Genomic DNA, 22,069 nt, shown 5'->3' on the forward strand with positions numbered 1-22,069 from the left:
AAGGAATATAGGACTTCTTATCTCAAAAAGCATTCATAAAAATGTGAGCATATGTTCCCTTTATGCTGTCAGAAAACTGGAAAGTTCGAGGATTTTTCAGCTAAAAATAATTAAAAAGATCTGTAGCTTTTCACCAACACTCCTGTAGAAAAAAACAAAGCTAGAAAATGGTTCATTAACCTTAAAAAATTTCTGCTGCAATATGCCCATTTCACAAGCCATTTTTGCTAACTGGATCCTGTTGACAACATCGTTAATTTATTGATCTTACTCAGTGTGAACTTTCATGCATTATTAAAGAGATTAATGTACTGGGTGACAAGTGCTGAAACATATTTACATAGTGCAGAGGACTACTTCAACTGAAACTTAATCACGTGCATCATGTATATGAGTTGAAGCAAATGGCATCCCTTTGGAGATACAAAACATTCACATTTTGAAGGATGAGGAACATTGTAGATTTACTTGGAATGCAACGGTTTTAAAGTAGTTAAAAGCTTGAAATGAAACTGAAAAAAATGTTTAATTAAGTTTCTTATAAAGTTGTGTTGTTTTTTTTTCTTCTTTTCCCCCATATGAACAGGGTTGTATCCTATGCTTGTTATCCATCATTTTGGAACAGTCACCTGGGGTCATCAGGTGAAAATCAGTGTTATGTGTCAAGTGAATATGGGAAAAACTACACAAATGGCCCTTGTCCCAATGCGTTAGAAGAATCCAATCGGCTTTACCGCTGTGCCTCTCACTACAGGGTCTCCTCAAAAGTAAGTTCATGTTCTCCTGTTGTATCACCCATTTTTCTCCTTTGCTGTTTGAAAATTATCTGGCATGTGGAAATACGTTTACTTTACTAAAAGTCTAGAGCTGTGAATTTTCCTTCATACTGCCCTTACATCTCTGGTTTAATTACCGATTCTGAGTCAAACTGTGACAACAATTGGCTGCATCCTGGCTCAAACCAGGACACGTTATATTTTCAGAAAAGTTTAATTTCATTATAGTTTCTCAGTTTTACATGATCTCTCTGAAGCTGTTGCTTTGTGATCCTATAGAAATTAGAGATCGAAGAGTAAGTATGCAGTCTTAACTATGTATTAGTTCTTCTTAAATGTGTTTCTGAAGGTTTTGTTCATTTGATAAACTAAATATCCTGTAGCAGAAATACAAGTACTATGGTACATTTATGCTATATATATACACACACACAGAGCACAAAAACATAGTATGAGTTTTAATTTAATTTAAACTAATATATTATCTTCTCTTGCCCTCTCTAACCCTCAGGAAACTGATATAATGAAAGAAATCATGGACAAAGGACCAGTGCAAGGTATGGTAAGTTTGGAAGATGACAATATTATTATTGAAATAATTGAAGTGTGCAATGTCCTTTTATTGAAATATTAGAAAACACAAATTGCATTCCCCAGTGAACAAAACAGGCCTGCGCTTCAGTTCATCCAGGGACATTCAGTGGCAAGTAGTGCTCCTGAATGCAGTTACACTGCATCAGAGTCCATGATGAGTAAAACAACCTTGAGCTGAGTTTGCACAAAATTTGTGTGCTGGAAATGTGCCTTCTTCCCCATGACAGCTCCTTGCTCACTGATGAGATAACAATTTGGAGTTGTGCAGGAGAAATCACATGTTTGCAAATCTCTGCTATCTGGTGCTGGGATTGATTCGCCCACTGGCTGATGCTAACCCACCAAGCCTCCTCTGTTCTGAAGGCAGTGCTGCAGTCTGCAGGCCCTCCAGCAAATCATTCAGTGCTGGAATACTCCTAGAATTTCCCCTTTCAGAGCCCAAATACTCTTGTTGGTTGCATGTGGCTATCAGTTTTTAATTTTTCTGCTGAAACTGAACCCTGCAATGAAGATCCCTCCCCTCTTAGAGCAGGGACTGAAGGACTGCAAAAGAGTTGTTTATCCTGAATACTGTTCATTTGCAGCCATGGAAGGTGCTCGCAACACCTGAAAATGCAGATTCCTTCCCACACCCTAGAACAGTATAACTGGAGAGATGGAGGGATGTGGGGTTTGGGGTGTCGGAGAGAGGTCATAGTGCGGGATGTCCACCTCTCTCGGATGGGTGGCTGATGCAAAACAAAAGCATTTTACTTCAGGAGACTTCTGCATTTCTACTGCCCTCCATTATATAATGAATTTTCATAACCTCCAATTTATTATTGAAGTAATATGATTAGATTTCATTAGTTTCAGTGTATCATGGAGTCGAAATTAGTTAATTTTTTTTGTTCTGTCCAAGTTTGTCCAAAGAAAAAATTTTTTCCCATGCTGCATTTGTTCTAGAAGGGATTACAGCAATTTCTGCTGGCTATAAGAAAATGAAAAAATTAAGATCCTCAAGATAAAATTTCAGAACTGTTCTCTAATATTGTATTCTTAGTCTATGTATACACAGTTTGCTGCATTAATCTCTCAGTGTTAAACCTTCCACATAAAATAATGTGTATTCAGGTATTTGTTAGATTTTAAACCCTGAATAACTCATACAATTTTATTAAATATCAATTCTTTTTCAGAGAAAATGTATCAGGTTAAGGGAATGCTGTATGGAGAAAAATCAAAATTTAAACAAGAGTTTATAACTGAGAGTGTGTAACTGAGTGAATAATTTTCCATTTTTTCATTTTGCTATAATGAGATTTTTAAATGAGTCACAGTTATGACCCAATAATTTGTCACTGATTCTCTCATCTGTCTTCCCATACTACACATGCCATCAGGGCATAATTCGAATTTTAAAACCATATAATACTTTTTTTTTTTTTTCCCATAATATTCTGCAAATGATCATCTGCTACTGGAAAGAGATTTTTCCATTATTCATTCACTTGTCATTCCTCAAGAAATTACAAAGTGCTTCTGGCAAGTCTTATCTAATGTAATAAGTAATGTTTAATAGCTGGAAAACACTCAAAGATCCTTTCAAGATCATAATGTAGAAAGTCATCCTGTTTAATGATGAATGCACCTGGATTTTTTTGAATATTCAAAGTTAAGAAAAAAATATGCATTATTAGCAGAATTAAAACAGGTATAGGATTGCAATTGAAATATTGTGTTTTTTTTAATACAGCTTTCAATTTTGAATGACATTTTCTCCCTGACATATGTCATTATTTTATATGGTACAGGAAATGAATGATCAGCACTTTCATATGAAAATGATGACTTTTTAAAATCCATTTTCAGATAAACATAATGAATTTTCATTAAGGCTTTGAGAACATTATAAGAGACAGTCTAATATAGTCCATTCATTATTTTTTAAAATTTATTTTTTTAATGGACTTCAGGAAATACTAGTTATGGTGCTGACATAGGAAAATTATCCTTTCTGTCACATTAATCAGTCTCAAGCAAAATAAAGCTAACTTGTAGTTGACAAAGCATCAGTTTTTTGCCCCAACCAAAACTAGAATTTCAGTTATCATGATCTTGGAAAACAAAGGAATATTTTAAGAGCTGACACAAGAAAGAAAACACTAGTCTACATTAATGTACAGTGTTATATTAATTTCCTTTTGTAGCAAGTACTTTTTGGTTTTTATACCTTCATATGTCTTCTTCTAAAAACTCTTATTTAAGAGTTTTATGCTAAGAAATCCATAGAGTGATGAATCTTATAATTAGCTGCATTTATATGCTTAGATCTGACAGCTTGTCATGACTGGGGTGGCTCCTGCATCAGCTGCAGTCTGCCTTAGAAAATTTATTACCCCTTCTGACTCACTAGTAATTCATCCATTTGTCTTGGAAAATGCAAAGTTTTTTCTACGTGGGAGGGAAAAGAGTTGGCTGGTGGACCATGATCACCTCCTCCTGTCCAAGTTACAGTTTATATCAGTACAAAGTCACTGATTAAATAAAAAGATCTCAGTGCTTGATTTTGAATTATCATCTGTCTGTCATCCTATATTTCATGCACTTAGCTCACTCCAAACACTATACCCTCCTGATTGCAAGGTATATACATATAGATAAATATACATGAGTATACATATATTAAAGTATATATACATAAAAATACATAAATATACACACATGTACACATTAAATGAAGGTATAATATGTAATAATGGATAAAATTCTCTCATGTAGACTAAATTCATTCTGGAAACATAATTCAAAATTTTCTATTTCATTTAAGTGGAAATAATTTAGGTATAATGTTTCATTATAGAGCCAAGAACACGCGTTTGATTTAGAGTTGCTGATAAATAATTAATTGTTTCCTGAAACTGAATATATGGACCTTGATTTCAAAGAACAATGTGATTCAGAAATGAAACTCCTGTCTCAGCCTGATGATAGATGAGTTCTTCTAACCTCAGATTTCCTGCAGGAGAAGTGAATTTTGCAGTCCTTGCACTCACCTCTGTTTCTTTGCCACTTCCTGGCCAAGGTATCTAAACAAGATCTGGGGAAGCCTCTACAGTAATTTTTGAGTGACTCTTCCCCTTCATTTCTCCTCTGACACCATCACTTGGACTAAGGCCAGTGAGAGTCCTCTTCCTTCTTTCTGTTCCTTTACATGGCCTTAAAACCCTCCCCCCACAGGCTCCTCTGGCAGCTCAGAAACCGTAACCGCTCATATTTTTCATAGTGGTACAGGAACATCCACAGGAGTTAAACTCCTTGCCCTATACACTGGGGAGCCTGGGGGCAGAGGGAGGGGGAATTCTTTGCGGAAAGTTGTAAGGGAGTCCCAAGCTTGCAGCTAGAGACCAAGAATAAAGTTTGTGCTATTTCTCACTTGGCCTGTTGCTGTCAATATGTGTGAGCTTTGGTTCTGCAGGCAACTTGGCAGGAGCTGTAACCTTATTCATTAAAAGCTTTTAACTTTAATTCTGATGTAACTGATATAGCTCTACTCTGGACTTCTTACCTAAGTAGCATCATACCTGCTTATTCCCTGTGTGTTACTATTGGCATACATTTTTTATGCAACCAGTCTCATTACCAAAGTATATTTTTAGCCAAGTTTCCTGGGCAAGTGGGCTCATTTAACCATGTTTTGAGCTTCTCTCTTTCATCCCTTAAAATTTGTTTATCTTTTCTGTTTTCAGCCAAGTATGATAGAGGCCAAAATGTCATAAAAATAGTCAATTTCCTTCAAGTTTATGAAAATATTCAAGTAGGAAAAATAAATTGGAAAGCATGCCAGACACAAAAAAACTGCAGCATGAGCTCACCTTACTTGACACCACAAATCTATACCAGACACATACATTATAAATGCTCCAACCACAAAAAAATTGGTCAATGAAAGCTATACTTTACTTTCTTCAACTCACAAGGTGGAAGACTGTAGGAAATTGTATTTCACTAATTCTCATCTTCAAAGCTGTGTAACACTCTAAGACTGTTAAAATTATAAGCTAAAAGTAAGTTGGAGTTAAGCTTTTGTTGGAAGCTTCTGATTCACTGGAATCTAAAGGTAATTTAGACCTATTTTATTGAACTGGATTTCAATGGTATTGAGAAAAACTATGTAAGCCTATATGAGGCAATATTTCTTCTTACAGTATTGAAAGAAGTCCATGGTAGAGAGTTTCCAAGGCAGGGAAACTCAACTTGACAAGAGACCTCTGAGAGAACTCTGTCAAAATATTTCACTTTGTTCACTCACTGTAGGGAATTTGTAAGCAATTAGTGAATTTAGTGTAATTACAAAGTACACTTAAGCAGTCCAATACACAACACAAATCTCACTGGTGAAATGCAAAAAGCAAACAAGAAGAGAAGCAATGTTTACTGACTGTGCTGGTTTTTCCTATTGTTTTTTAGCTATAATGAAAGTGTATGAAGATTTTTTCCTTTACAAAGAAGGAATCTACAGACACTCCCAGAAAGCAGGATCTAGATGGAAAACTCATTCAGTCAAACTCCTTGGGTAAGGATAAGTAAAGCATATTCTTCTGCCCTTATTATCTCCTAGCTATAAATGTAGTAACCAGTTTAGAATGCAAGTGTTTTCATTATCAGAGGTGGAGCAATGTTAGCTTCCAACATAAGATTGTTGTTTCATTTTCACATATCTGAGAATTTTAGAGAACTTGGGAAAGAAGTATAGACCCATAATCTTTTAATCTACTCTAACATTTCCTCTAAAAACTTCAAATACGCTGGTTTATCGAATGAAATATTTTTATGAGTATTCAAAAGTATTCCATGCACACAAGTTGTGAAAAAAATGGACACAATTTCATCCAAACATGTCACCAAGCAGAAGGCAAATGGAAGCATAAAATTTTGCAAGTAACTTCCTAATTTGCAAGTACAGCTTACTGGCACAGCAGTCCAGGCTTTTTACACCCCAAACAGAAATCAGCTGCTGCTGGGATGCTGCTGATTTTATTTTGGACGCAGAAGAAATACACATACGTCTCTGAAACTGCTGCAGAAAAGAGTGTACAATATGTTAGTGGATTTCACCTCAGATGTAGACCAGTGCCACCCTATTAAGAAGACAAGTATCCAATGATGCATACACTTAAATTACAGAACACAGCAAAGGGCTTTATTCCTTGACATGGAGGGAATAAGCAAGGATGAGTTTATTAAATCACTGAGTGAGTAGTTATGCAGAGAAATGACTGCAGAGTCTCAAACAAATATTTTATAAGTGATCTAGAATATCAAATAATAATGATTCAGGCCTGTCCTAGGAAGATTACTGAGAGTATCTTCAACATGTAGTTCAAGAAATTGAGTCATAAACTAAAGTGCAGTTAGTGCTTGTGATCTTAGTGAAGATATCTTTGTAAAGGACATGGCAATGCCTTTGATGGTGAAAACTGCTAGCTATGAATTTTAGAAACGTTCTTGATAGTGGCACAGCTGCAAAGAGAAGAAGCAGGCTTATGCAAGATCTTCTTTGACCCTTTGACTGCTGCAAAAAGTAGAGGAAAAGCTCCTGAAGTATGCTTATAGTGATAGTTTCAAGTAATGAAAGGGGCAGGTTGGAATTTAGCATGGAAAAATGAAGGACTGAATTAGGAAAATACGAAGGACAGGTTGGATAAGGGTTGGAACCGCCTGGTCTACTGGGAGGTTTCCCTACCCATGGCAGAGGGTGTGGAACTAGATGATTTTTAAGGTCCCTTCCCATCCAAACCAATATATGATTCTGTGATTCTATCAGTTGGTATGTATTGGTTTATGTGTATGTATTTAAAGTATATTGGAAAGGCCATGAGAAACCAATAAAATGAGCCAGTAAAATTTGCAGTGTAATTAAAACCCTCAGTTCAGGGATGAGCTGTTGTGAGGCTGTGAGTGCAGGCATTGGGAGAGGTATGTAGCAAGCTTGTCCCAAGGTAGGTTGATGATAGCAACTCCCTCAGATATGCTGACATAAATACATGCTGAATAACCTACTGAGGTGATTGATTAAGCCAGAATGGCACAGGGAGACAAACTGATGACTGAGGACAGAAAGAGGAGGAGGGCTATTAATGTGCTGAAGTGGATGCTGATTTAAATGGCAGCTGTTAGGCTGTGAAAGGAAAGGATAGAAGCCCTTAGGCAAGGAGCCATTGAGGAACAAAAATCTGAGCACCTTGACTGAGGCTTGCAGCTCCCTGCAGAGGATTGTGTTGAATAGTCAGTGCAAAACAGAGTAAGAGAAAAGCCAGCCAAGTGATCTGGTATACTGAAAAAAGACATGAGAAGTGAATGAAAAAGAAGAAAACTGAAGGCAATGATATACAAGAAACCTCAACCTGGCTCAACTTTTGATATGCGGGAAAAACATTTATTTACTAACTGAGAATCTTATTAAAATTGGACTTCAAATAAAAATACTAATGATTATTTGCATTCTGCTTTGTTGAGATGGTTCTTTGAGAGAAAAAAAGAAGTAGACACATGCTGACACAGAATAAAGAAAGCAATTTTGTGTGGGTTCATGTTTATTGTAGCCTGATTTTTTTAATAGAATCATAGAATCATAGAATGTCTTGGGTTGGAAGGGACCTATAAAGGTTATCTAGTCCAAACCCCCTACAATAACCAGTGACACCTCACACTGGAACAGACTGCTCAGAGCCCCATCTAGTCTGAGCTTGAATGCTTCCTTGGATAGGGCTGATAACAAGGGGTTATTTATAACCCCTTCTGTAAAAGAGATTAAATATTTGTAAATGACAGTCATAATAATGACTGATCATATTGACTTGATATTTGTGATCTCTCAGAAACATTTTGAGAATGCCTTTAATGGCACATGAATTGTACAACATATAAAGTGATTGAGTCATAAAGTGGAGATAAATTTTGGTGAAGCTTGCAAGAGTTATTTGTACAAAATCAGAAATTCACATATGAACTGCTTAACTGATCATTCTAAAGGATTGCAAATGCATTGACTGACTTCCCTTGTTCTATGACTCAAAATTGCTATAATTTTCGGTATTTTGAAGGCTTCTTATTTATAAAATCAACTCTAATAGGACAATAAGTATATTTTCAGTGAGGTACTGTGTAACCTCAGATTCAAGGAGAGAATGGGAAAAGACAGAACAGCATGGAAGGAGGAGAGGAAAATGTGGAATAGGCAGGAGGAAGGTGTTGAGGGAAACAGACTGTCTGACTTTGATCACGGTCTCTATGGACAGTGAAATTGGGCTTTCAGCAATTTGAAGGCAGGATGGACTCACCCCACTGACATTTGAATGATGGGATTTCTCAAACAGTTTCTGTGTCAGTATTCCAGAGACAGGGAGGCAAGCAGAAAAATGAGTAACAGACTGGGATACATAACAGCTAAGTGTTGATGTGTAGAAGTTAGATTTCTGTGTCTCTGCTAGGTTGTCATTTTTCCCTTTCTTCCATGGCTATTCATCTGCCCTCTCCTAGGTATCTATCTTAAGATGAGTTGAATTGTTTTGTGGGATATTATTTCTCCTTGTTGACTATAGAAGAACCTAGGGAGTAATATCAGACTGACACACCTAACATTAAAATGTCTAGCTTAGACTAGAGAAATCCCACTTGTACTGGCATCATAAAGTAGCTTAAAAATAAAATTACATTCTGACTAGTACCTAACATTTACAGTAGGATATTATCTTCAGAATGTCTCGTATATATATGTGTATATGTACACATGTACATATGAGTGTATATATATAATTAGAACTTTTGATGACATCAGAATGAAAATAAAATTAAGACTGACAAACTGCAAATGGTAAGTGGGAGTAAGGAAGGTCAATTGGTCAAAGTTTGGTAACTTCCACTTTTTCAGCTGCACTCCGTTATTTTAAGATGACTAATGATGGGAAAATGACATGTGAAATTGTCATCTTTATCTGAAAATCGCTTAATAATATAAGTAGACTGAATTCACATCAGAGATGAGCTTGGTAGCAGATTTGTGTCTCAGATCTATACATTCAAGCTAGAGCTGCTGAACAAACCTGTCAAGAGTCTGTTGTACACTATAGCAGATTGTCTGTAAAATTGGTACATCTCTTTTTTTAATCTTCTACTCCTCCAGTAAGAAAAGAAAAAAGAAAAGAAAAAAAAAAAAAAAGAAAGAAAAAAAAGAAAAAGTTCCTTCTCCTCAGGGAAAGAAAAGACAAAGCAATTTGTTGATGGTGTAAAGATGCCAAAGTCTATTCAGTCTATAGGTAACACATTGGTTTAAATATCTATGGTTCTAGTTCAAACACATCTCTTTTCAAAGTTAGGCACAGTGAAGTAAAGCAACCTTCATTAACGTTTTCAGCCTGCTCAGACAAATCTTTTCTCAGGTTGAACATTAGGAAAAAGTTCTTTCCTGTAAGGGTGGTGAGATGCTGGAACAGATTGCCCAGGGAGGTTGTGGATGCCCCACTCCTGGAGGTCTTCAGGGCCAGGTTGCATAAGGCTTTGATCAACCTGATCTAGTGGGAGGTGTCCCTGCCCATGCAGGGGGGTTGGAACTAGATGATCTTTAAGGTCCCTTCTAACCCTAGCCATTCTATGATTCTGATTCTTTCCTCTGCATCCCTTCAGTACCAGTGACCACAATGTCTGATCCATACCTTCACTCAAAAAGCTGTATCTGCTGATCCCCTAATACTGAAAAATTAAGAAAGGCCCCAAAAGCCGAAGTCTTTGGCTACACTCAAATCTATGGACTGTTACCTTAAGGCCTGGAAAGGACAAGAATAATTTTATTAAAAGCCTTAGATACTGTTTAATGAAAAACAGATTTACAGATGTTTGGGAGGTTCTCAGAATGACAAAAGACTCTCATAAGAGGGCATTTAGAGGTGTACCTTAAATGGAAACACATTTGCCCTCTATTTTTGTCAATGATTCACTGGAAGCTTTAAATTCAATACTGCAGCAGATTAAATGGCATTGAAACATCTATGCCCTGAAAAAAACATTAGTTGAATGTTTCTCAACACAAAAAGGCATACTAATGGAGATAAAATTGACATGTGAGGCAAAAACTCGTGTTTCAGAGTTGAGGGGATAGTCAGGCAGAGCAACAACATTCTAAGATTTAATGCCCAATTAAATGACTCACCCGTGCAAATTCCAAAGTCTTAAAATAGATATCAGTGACTACTGTTAGTGACATCTCAGGTTTTGCTTTTGAAGACATTGTTTTTCCCTTAATTTTCCTCTTCACTTTTCCTCACTGCAGCACAGAGTCAGAAAAACAATGAGTAGCATCTTTAACCTCCAGAAGTCATGAACCAGATTATTTTTTCCTGACTAAAGAAACGTTGGGTTGAATTCCCTTTTACTTTCATGGGAAAAAAAAATAAAATACACTTTGTTGTTGTCAGACAATCAACATCAGATATTAAAAATTACAGAGCTATATCCTAAAAAATATTTTACAGCAAAAAGAAATACATTAGAAGATCATGGAGGAAAGAAACACAGTGTCTACTGATTCATGTAGTTAAATCCATGATACTGTCTCCCATATGATTAATGATATGGGGATAATTTAACTGTTGACACTGATAATTTGCTTTTAACAGCATTTTACCTATCTGGCTGAATGTAAGCATGGTACAGTCTGGTTTCTGGTCTCCTACAAAACACCTCAGTGCTGGAGCCACTACTAATGACCTTGTTTTTGTTGTGTTAGGCTGCATTTCTTGCTTTGTTTTGCTATTTTATTCAAGAATATGTAATTATCAATGACCATGTTTTTTTTCGGAAAGTTTCTTTTATGCTTCTCTTGTGAAGTCCACCTTCATTGCATTGATACAAATTCTTGAAAAAGAAACTATAGAATGTTCAAACAAAACCAGTTTTCATTCTGTGGAAGAATACTGAAATAATCTCCATATTCTAGTTTTTCAACTCTCAAGCAGTGTATGCCTGCAGGGCCTACTCCTACAAAGTTAATATAAAGGGAAAGTTATTATCAAAAAGGACAGCTACGGTGCCTCTACTATATAAAACTGGTCACAGAACTATGAAAATCATTTTATGCAAGCATACAAGTATTCATCCTTTTATCTGAAAGAGTATAAGAATTCTCTTTACAGTCAGCTGGATCTGGTTTCCCTTGAGTAAATGGAGATTCTTTGCTTACTTTTTCACTGGAAAAGGACTGAATACAGCTTAATGAAATTACTTCTTTTTATTCAAGGTTAGTTTTGATTGAAGATCATGATGTTTCATTTTGGAACAGCAAAGTGATTTACTTCTTATAGAATATTTTTGCCAGTCAGAAGAAAACTCACTTTTAAAAGTGATTTTCAGTAATTGATAGGCAGACCTTTTCCTTAACAATTCCTTACAATCTCTTATTTATTTTCTTAATAAAAATAGAAAATATGAAGGGGGTAAGGCTGAAAACTTTTCCTAAAAAAGATGGTGTGTATATTAGTGGTCTAAAGGGTTGTAAAAATAACCCTAGTAGATTCCCTCTCTGTGTGAGTAATGAGGTCCAGTACCTGTTGCTTTTGAAATGTCATTCATTTGGAGTAAATACTAAGCTGGAATACTCACAAAAGCAAGAGACAAAAAAGTGCTATTAGACCATTTTGGTCATCTTCTGGAAAATGTAATACTCTTCTTTAATGGATGTTGTCCAAGAATGAATCAACTCACTTTTAAGTCCCCATAATTTCCATTTGGGGACTAATTGCACTGGGAGTTAAATGACTTCATCCTTGGGATATTTCTTCTTGATGGTTTTTTTTGGTTGGTTGGTTTTGTTGTGTGTGTTTTTTTTTTTCCTGGACTTCTTACCCCTGTTCTATCTATGGAGTAATACATGACAATTTTCTCTTTCTGCTTGGCCTTTTATCCCCACATACATTTAGGTTGTTAGTGTCTATGTATTTTGACCTCTTATTTTCTCAACTTGTCACACAAATACCCAGAATAATAGAATAGTTTTTGTTGGAAAAGGCCTTTAAGATCATCAAGTCCATCTTTTAACCTAGCACACTGACAAGCTTACCACTAAACTATGTCTCAAAGCCTCCAGGGATGGACACACAACCACTTCCCTGAGAAGCCTGTTACAATGCATGATACCCTTTTCATTGAAGAAATTTTTCTTAATATCCAATCTAAATCTCCTCTGGCACAACCTGAGACCATTTCCTCTTGTCCTATCACTTGTTACCAGGGAGAAGAGAACGACTCCCACCTTGCTACATCCTCATTTCTGGTAGTTTTAGAGAGTAACAAGGTCTCCCCTCAGCCTCCTTTTCTCCAAACTGAACAATCCCAGTTCCCTCACACACTCCTCATAAGAGCTGTTCTGCAGACCCTTCACCAACTTCATTACACTTCTCTAGACACACTCTAGCACCTCAATGTCTTCCTTGTAGTGAGGAGCCCAAAACTGAACACAGTACTCAAGGTGTGGCCTCACCAATGCAGACTACGGGGGCACAATCACTGTTCTAGTCCTGCTGGCCACACTATCCCTGATACAATCCAGGATGCTGTTGGCCTTCTTGGCCTCCTGGGCACACTGCTGGCCCATAATCAGTTGGTTATGGACCAATAACCTCAGGACCTTTTCCTCTGGGCAGCTTTCCAGACACTCTTCCTGTAGTGTTGCATGGGGTGTCTTTTTAAGGTTGAAATTTCCTCTGAATTTATCTTCAGATTGCTAAATGCTATCTGATTATTTTAACAAGTTTCTCTAAGTCAATCTTTGTTCATATTTCAAAGAGTGATACTTCCAGCAGAAAGTACTACAACAGTTAAAATTCAAACTGAATTTTACATTATATTTCTTTAGAATTCAGAAAATTCATGCTCAGATACCTGGTTTAGCAACAGAAGGATATTTAGGGATTTATTTTATCTAAGGAGTCTAAACTTAAATTAAGCATAAAGTGGAAGGTGTGCTTGGATGCCCTAACATATTGATAGGTGCAGCTAAGGGATACAATGCAGAATGAATTGACTACATCAATAAGGCTGAAATCATGGAAGCTACTGAAGTGTAACTATGTAGGCAGGAAAAGTGAAAAAGATAAATTGCAAAGAACAAATGTAATACCTATGCTGGGAAATCTATGTTAGAAAATTGACTAATCCATTTTAGAAGATATGCCCTCCTTTCCTAGAGATACTACTGCAGAAACATTTTACGCTTTAGAGTTTTGTTGAAAGAATTCTTTCCTCTTTAGAAGGTGCATTAGCATGAATGAGCCAGAAAATTCCCAGAATGCTGTTGATAGAGCTGGCATTCATTCCCAAAGGCGAGATATCAAATCAAACTGGCATCAGGCTATAAACATGTGTCACTGAAAAACATGACACATGCAGAGCATGGTTCACAAAACAACAGCTGTGTCCATTAAAGCTCAATCCTTTTTCAGACTTAGAGAAGCATGTTAGCCTGGCATAAATGAAATCTGGTGAATCTCAGACATGCTTTGGAACAAACCTGAACAAACTGCCAATACCTGAAAGGGACCCATAAGATGGCTGGGGAAGAGCTGTTCATTAGGGCGGGTAAGACTAGAACAAAGAGTAATGGTTTCAAGCTAGAGCAGGGTAGATTTAAATTGGATGTTAAGAAACAGTTCTTTAATAGGAGGGTGGGGGACCACTGAAAGAGGTTGCCTAGAGTCTTGGTGGGGTCCCCATCCCTGGAGACATTCAAGGTCAGGCTTGATGGGGCTCTGAGCAACCTGATCTAGTGTGAGATGTCCCTGCTTATTGTATGGGGGGTTGGTTGATTTTGATCAGTAAAGAGTAAATCAACCTTAATATCTGCTCTTCAGATTGCAACCATAAAAAAACCTGGCAAAATCACTTGTCTCATCACAATCTATTAATACACTTAATCTATACATGGATTACAAAATGTAATAGTTCATAGAGCTTTTGATTGAGACTGGAATGTATTTGGTCCAACTCTCTGCACCCCAAATTGGCAGGGCCATCTTAGATCAAGTGATTTTCACTGACTGTGTTACTGATTATGTCCAATTATGGCAAAGAAAAAGGATATAATTTAGATTAGAAGAAATCTCTGAAGATCATCTAGTTTAATCTTCCAGCTTGAAGGAGAACCATCTTCATAGTTAAGGTTCATAGGGCTTCTCAGGTTGAGTTTAGGATATCTCTGAATATAAACTCGCACAGACTCTTTCATAAACTCTCAAGCCAGTAGTGCCTAGCCATTTTTGTCATAAAATATGTTTGTTTTTTTTACATTCAGTTGCAATTTCCATTGCAGAAAACTGTGACTGTTATTTTCTGACCATTTGCTGTGCATATACCAGTAGAGTCTGCTCTATGTCCTCATACCTGTACTTTGTAAAGCCATGGACAACAAAAAGGTTTCCCCTGAGCAACCTCTCTTGAGAGCTGAACAAAGGAAGCATCCTCAGCCTCTCCCTGTACACCATGTCCTCCAGATCCCAAACATCCCAGTGGACTCCTGCTGGTCTTGTTCAAGTCTGTTAATGGGGAAACCCAAAACTAGACACAATACTCAGGATGCAGAACAGCAGATCCTGAATAAAGATTAGTACCTTTTCTTGACTTGCTAGCCATAGTCTTGTATACTTTAATGTAGTTTAATTTAGAGTGTTTGGATGAATGCTTACTGAGTAATCAGCTCTTGCTTTCTAAACTGCAGGATAAAAGCCATATGTCAAGGATCTCGGTTTGTATCTGACTATGATGGAACAAAACCTAGGAAATTAAATTCATGGATATGTTATAGTCAAGGATTGAAATGATAATTTAAAATTTTGGTTGCTAATTTTTCTTCCATTTAGAAAAATTGCCGAGATTCAATATATTCCTGTAATTATATGAAACAAGGAGTTTACTGATATTTTTTTTCTAGAAAATAACAAATGTTAGAAATATATTGAATCACAGAAATATGAATCTGCAGGAACTGACCATCATCCTGCTCAGACAAGTGGGAGAGATAATGTGTAGTGCTGAATGGAGGAATACATTAATATAAATTCAAGGCATTTTTCCTCTGTCTTTAAGACATGTGAATATTGGACTTTCACACTGCAGCTGACGTGGGGTTACTGGGTGAAATGGTCACAAGGAAAGAAAGAAAACTGAATCTGATATGAAATCAGATAGCCTACCATATATTTTTTAGAAAATCTATGATCATGGCAAACTGTATCTGAAATATATTTGGCAAAGATTATTAATAATCCCTGAACTTTCACATGGCAATTGAAAGAAAAGCATTATGAGGTCTTTTTAAAAAAACAGTTATATTCAATAGTTCTAATGACTAGCATTGTTTTTATGTTTCCTTGCATTTAATGAGTAGTAGCTACAATTTGTACTTGCAACTAATCCAGACTTCACCTGTCTCCAAGTCACCAATTTGTCTTGCTTTTTTTTTTCCCCTTGGCTGGAAGTGCAGGTATTCCACTTATGTTAGGGTTCACTGTTAACCAAGAAGAGCTAATGCCACTGTGGCTGTTCAAATTGTTTTACAAAAAATGACACAACCATTCTAATTTCCCTATTTGCAGTGTGGGATTTCTCATCATATTTTTGCTGCTTGCCTTTCAAAGTGAATGGAGAGCTGCAAATACAACTCAAGCACCTGGTATTTCTGGCATATAAACCGATAAACACCCTGTCAATGGCATCCTGTATATTCTAGAGCTAACTTTATACTGTGAAAACACCTGTAGAAGTTAACATCTTTGATTTTCTATTCATTTTTTCCCTTTTACAGATATCCAATCACCACGACCTGTGAACAGCATTCATTTTATAAATGCAAAATGAGCCAGAGCCCTTTAAGTAATCAGTAGGCATACCATGATTGCATAGCTACCTGAGGTGTGCAGTGCAGCTTTTGCCCACTGAACTCCTTAGAAATACTTTTGCCCCATCTTGTATGACTTCATGGATATTGCCACAACATTTAGTATGTCCTCAAAGATGTCAAAGAAACATCAAGTAAGTTTACAGGTTGTCCCCCACACTGTGCAGTGAAACAGATTAAGTTGTCAGTAATTTAATTTGCACAGAGAAAAGCAGAAAACATTTTCAGTCCCAGCTCACCAGCTATTTTTGAAAAGGCGTTGAAGGAAATCTTTAAAAAAAATGTTCCTAGGGATCTCCAGCTGAATTGAAGAAATATGTTCACTTTAATTTCAATACTCCTACACAGTTCAGTTCTGTTCAGTTCAGCTGCCAAACTCTCCAGAGGAGAGTGTCTGTCAATAAAAACAGGTTTTGCAATGACAAACTAAAACTACACTTGCATAAACTTCTTGTAGTCCCTAATGGCAATTTGGCTTTCATCTAGCAGGATACTTCTCTTACTTTTCATCATCATGAGAGTTCATTATTTAAACGTGGAGATGTCTATCAGTTGTGCTTTGTTCTGGTACTGAAATTAGGATAACTAACTAAGAAAAGGTATGTTTCTAGTTACTTGGTTAAAGGTACAAAATACAAACATATGCATCAAATATCTCACTAATATCATCTTTTGTAACAGGTGGGGTGAATTAGCTAAAAAAAATGAACAGAAACAGAAGTTCTGGGTAAGTGAATCCATAGAACTCTGTTCTGAGGTAGGACAAAAAAATCTCTACAACACAGAATATCTAAAAACAACTTCCTTTCATTCACTCTCTCAGCGTCTATTTTTTGTTTTCTTCATCTTAAAGTCTCCCACATTATTCTATTCCCTTTCAGGCAACTTTTATCATGCTGACCCTAAAATTATACCATCACCTACCTCAATTTCAAAAGCCTGTTTCATCCAATCTCCCACCTATGTCTGTGGTTTTTCTTAAACTGTCTTTTCTGTCTCAAATCTTATGCAAATTCTCAAATGTCATTAAATTTTCCCATGAAGACTCAGTTCTTTTTGATGCCTACAAATGAGACTCAAAAAAAGTGATCAATATTATTTGTTAAAATATTTGGAAAAGACAAGTTATTTATTTAAGCAATGTTAGCAAATGTTACCCAGCAAACAGAAAAAAACCAACCCTAACTATTGGCATTTAGCCATTTAGAGTAAGTCAGATTTTATCACTTTGATTATGAATAACAGCTCATCTCATTATTCCTGCATTCAGCAGAAGGTTTATACAGTGGATGGCAGGGCTTATGGTAGGTAGTTTCATTTACATCTAGGTCAAAACTTCTACTGACTTCATTAGAAACTAAATTGCTCAATATCAATATGTTCATCTGCCTGAACAAAACCTAATTTATTAAAAATCAACTTTTCTTCATATCGTGGGTCTGTCTTTAACAGATTAGTTGTGGTTGGAATTTTGACCGTTCTTGGTTCAGAAATAGTATTCCATTTTTATTAACCCTGGGTTTGGAACTGATATTTTGATCAGAACAGAAAGGAACAAATTATTTGAACTCAGAAAAAGCTGCATTTCATTTCTCAGTGCACCCAACCTGAGAAACTCTGTTTCTTAAAAAAGAAACTCTAACACGAAATATTAATTTTGTCGTTTACACCTTGAATTTTTAAAATGCTCCTTTAATATTAAAATTCTGTGGTTTTTTCATCTGTATTTTTCTTTAGATTGTTGCAAATTCCTGGGGAAAATCCTGGGGAGAAAATGGTTATTTTAGGATTCTACGTGGACAAAATGAGTGTGATATTGAGAAGCTGATATTAGCTACCTTGGGACAGCCATAGTCTTCTACTCTAAATCGTATTGTACCATCCTCTGATTTATGTATCTATTCTCTCCATTGTTCCATATTAGTCTTTCTAGAGAAATAAAAATGTCTTCCCTGTATGTTACCTTCTTTTCTGTTTTGGTTCATTAGGGCCTTCTGACTTGAACACACCACAGCCATCACAGTGCTCTCAGATCACACCTGCTACAAACACTCCTTTACACTAATAGCCAGTTGTATCCAGGACTACTAAAAACCTCAGGGTCTCATAGAGCAGGAAGTTCCCTCCTCTGTAATTTACATCTCACCACTATTTTTGTTATATTATTAATGGTTGATTCAGCAGTGCCTGAAAGAAATTGAGTTACATTTTAATATTGATGTCTTTACAATATTCTGTATTCTGGTCACAAACCACTTCAGAAATATTATGTGCTCTTCCACACAGAATTGGCTCAGCTCATGTTCATACTGGATAAAAAATTCTGAAGAAATATAAGTACAGTTCTGATTTTGTTGCAGAATAATTACTTCCTATTGTAGCTTAGATAAGTTGTATCTGTGTGTCACTATCTCTTCCAGGAAATTAACATTTTACTAATAGATCCCACAAAGTCTATGCATTTAGAGTAATATAAAAAATTGCTTGCAGTGAAACAGCATATTGTTGTTTTCATACCCACAATTAGAAATGTACATTTTCTAATAATTTATTTAATTAAAGGAAAATAAAGAAGAAAATGTAATTTCTCCTCAATTAAGTCTAGACATGACTAATTCCTGAACTGCTTGCCTTCCACTCATTGTTTAACCTGGGAACAGGCATATGCTACGGATAAAGATGGAAAAGACATCCTGTTGCTCGTCTCCATTGACAAATCAGTAGATGAGGCACATTTCTGGGTGCTGACCAGGAGGATCATTAATGCAGACAAGACAACCAGAGCTCCTTTCACTCTTAACACTGATGTAGCTGCCTCTGTCTGAAGAAAAAGCCTATGGGCATGAATCCTCTCCTATCAGCATTGCTACAAATCTTGACAGGCTTAAGGACTGTTGTTCCTATTTGTTAGTTAAAATAAAGGTATTTGAGCTGTAAATATAAGAAGAAATTATCTACTTTTTATACCTCTTAGTTCCAAATAATCCAAAGGCCGGATGATGTGAAAGAAAAAGGCATGGTGTCTTAAATAGATGGGGAAAAACCTGCCATGAAATTCCAGTGAACACAGCCACACCACAACACATGTTCTTGTCACTGAAATAATGTCTCTTAAGCTAAACTTAGGTCACAATTTATGTCACATCACTGCTGAAAGAGCTATTATTAAAATGTCAATATCATACTGCTGCACAACAAGCACTTTTGTGGCCTCTAGTGTCATACAGTAAATTGAATTTAGACACAAAATCCTTTATCACTTGAAATGTATAGCAAATTGTAACACGAACAATTTTTGGAAGAGATAAGTGCTCTGAGAGAACTAACTCTTCTAGGTTTAGTGAGCTAAAAAAGTCCTTGAGAGGAAAGTGTACTGAGCCATCTAATCAGCTGCTTCCCAACATCTTGGTATGTATTAATTCCATAAATGTCAAGATTTCAAAAGAGTTTAATTTAGCTCTGAAGTGAATAAGGCTCTGAAAACTTATTCAGTCAACTCTGGGGTTTTTTGTTGTATTCAAGTTGATTTGCACTGCTGTAGCTCTTCCTTTGTCAGCAGTTGTTTCTGCTCCTGATTGCTTGTAAGACGCTTCTAGGATCTGGGGTGTCATGTTAAGTTTCTACAGTGATAAGAAACTCCAAACTACCTTTCTAGATCATTACCTCATCAAAGGGTCATCTTGGCTTGAATGAAATGTTCTCAAGTTGTGCCAGGGGAGGTTTAGATGAGATATTAAGAGAAACTTCTTCACTGAAAGGAAAATTAAACACTGGAACAGGCCATGCAGAAAGGTGGTTGAATCACTGCCCCTGAAGGTGTTTAAGAGATGCATAGATGTGGTGCTTGGGAACATGGTTTAAGCACTAGACTTGGAAGAGTTATGCTAATGTTTGGTAGAGTTAGGTTTTGGTTGGATTTAAATGAACTTACATGTCTTTTCCAACCAGAATGATTCTGTGACTCTATGAAACATCATATAAAAGTGAAACAAATGCAATCATGTCAAAGCAAATTCATGGTTTGCAAAGTGATATTGCTCTACCCAGGTTCTGGGGTTAACTTTTGGTGCTCTGAGTGAAGTATCTACTCGGGACCTCCTTCATACTCCCTTAATATGATAAAGCTTCTCCTTGTGGAAATGCTACAGTACCCAGAATTTCCCAGACATGCAAATATATATGCACCTGGAAGCCAATTTGCTCTTTGAAAACAACCTGGATGCTGAGGCAGCTATTCTGCTGCTATTCAGAGCACAGGTAAAGGGGCTCCTGTTACTGCAGGTCTCATAGTGATCAAGAGAAGGTGAGGCCTGGGAGCCACTCAGAAGCTGGAGACAGATTTTAAATGTCAGAAGGGCTTTGGGCTCTTCTAGCCCACTGTTTGGTGGGAGTATGAAGAATCTTGCTCTTCATTAAGCTGCCACTTCTCTCATCTCTCTCTTTTTTTTTTTTTTTTTTTTCTTTTGGTCTCTCCATTACTAATGCTCAGCCATACCTGCTAGCTTGAACTGAAAGTGTCATCTAGCCTGGAGCTTTTTCCTGTATGAGCAGAAAGAAAAATATGTGGGTTTAGTTAATTCAATAGAGAGCTTTAAATCACTAGTATTACTCATGGTCTGTAGGAACTGTAGAAAGGAGTGCTACCAGGAATGGACAAAGCATCTCTAAACAAAGCATTAATGATTTCACTCTTGTATTCTGGGGTCTCTTTAATAGGACTGGGAGTTTTCATTATTAAATCCTTTTCGTCTGTAGATCAAATTTGTTCCTGAAGTTTTAATTGTTTATCTGGGCCTCCTTCAAGCTTGAGAAGTCCAGAATAGTACTCAATTTGGCTATACCATTTCCTGATTGTACCCTTTTGGGATATTCCTTCTGGAGGGGCCTTGCCAGACAGTACTTGGCTAACTACCTTGAAATGGAATATTACCTTTCTGAATCCTTGAATGACTAAGAGTAAAAGCCAATTGGTCGAGTACTCACATTAGGTCTCTGTTGCCAAAAGTGATATGATAAGGCACTGGCTGAGAACCCCCACTCTATTATTATTTGATTCTCTGGGTGGAGAGTCTGGGTGGAGTCACAGAGTCTGGAATGTCTGTGCCTCCAATAATAATAGTTCAAGGGCCTCATAGTGAGACTGATCCCATTCCCAATGACAATTCTTTTGCAATAAATCAAAAAGAGGACGTGCTAAGATGGATAAATCTGGGATACCTTTTCTCCAATATTGAAGTGTTTCCTGCAGCTCTTTCTTATTGGTGAGTACTTTTATCTCTCTCAGGTGAGACAAAGTATTAGAAGGACTAGTTCCCACAGAAAGCAAAACAAGAAAAGCCTTGGTGTTTGTGACATGGTGTAATTTTCCTTTTCCATAAAATAGGAAGGCAACATGTTTATGGCAAGCAAAAATATAAATCCCCACTCAGATTACACATTAAAACATTTATTGTAAACAACATGCTGTCTAAGGTTTTGATTAGTTGTCAGTCTAATGTTGAAACTTTGCAATTAAGTATAGAAGAATATATGTCTTGACATCTGGTACATGACAATATTAATAACTCATTAAAACCTCCCTGTCTAAATTCCTATATATTTAGAAACTGTTTCAGATAGTGAACAGAAATACCTATGAACTTTGGCAGAGTTTGAAACTTCCCAATATTAACTAAGCAGAACAGGATCCTTTGCAATTTTTATTGATTATCCTTAGGACTTTCCCACAGCCAGATCCTAAATGTTATTGACAATATTTAACAGATGAACAGTGGTT

General features: G+C 36.5%; 1 protein-coding gene across 1 annotated transcript in view; it reads left to right on the forward strand.

Annotated features, from left to right (window-relative positions):
• The window catches only part of TINAG (tubulointerstitial nephritis antigen), a 36,674-nt gene extending 18,427 nt beyond the window's left edge, over positions 1-18,247 (forward strand). Inside the window, exons 7-11 of the mRNA XM_009999194.1 lie at positions 587-767; positions 1,288-1,333; positions 5,820-5,925; positions 16,975-17,020; positions 18,031-18,247. Coding sequence (XP_009997496.1) covers positions 587-767; positions 1,288-1,333; positions 5,820-5,925; positions 16,975-17,020; positions 18,031-18,147 — 496 coding nt within the window. The 3' untranslated portion in view covers positions 18,148-18,247. The remainder of the gene's footprint in view (positions 1-586; positions 768-1,287; positions 1,334-5,819; positions 5,926-16,974; positions 17,021-18,030) is intronic.
• The last annotated feature ends 3,822 nt before the right edge of the window (positions 18,248-22,069 follow it).

The sequence above is a fragment of the Chaetura pelagica genome, unplaced genomic scaffold, assembly GCF_000747805.2.
Source record: "Chaetura pelagica isolate M959 unplaced genomic scaffold, ChaPel_1.0 scaffold90, whole genome shotgun sequence".
In the NCBI taxonomy this organism is placed as follows: domain Eukaryota; kingdom Metazoa; phylum Chordata; class Aves; order Apodiformes; family Apodidae; genus Chaetura; species Chaetura pelagica.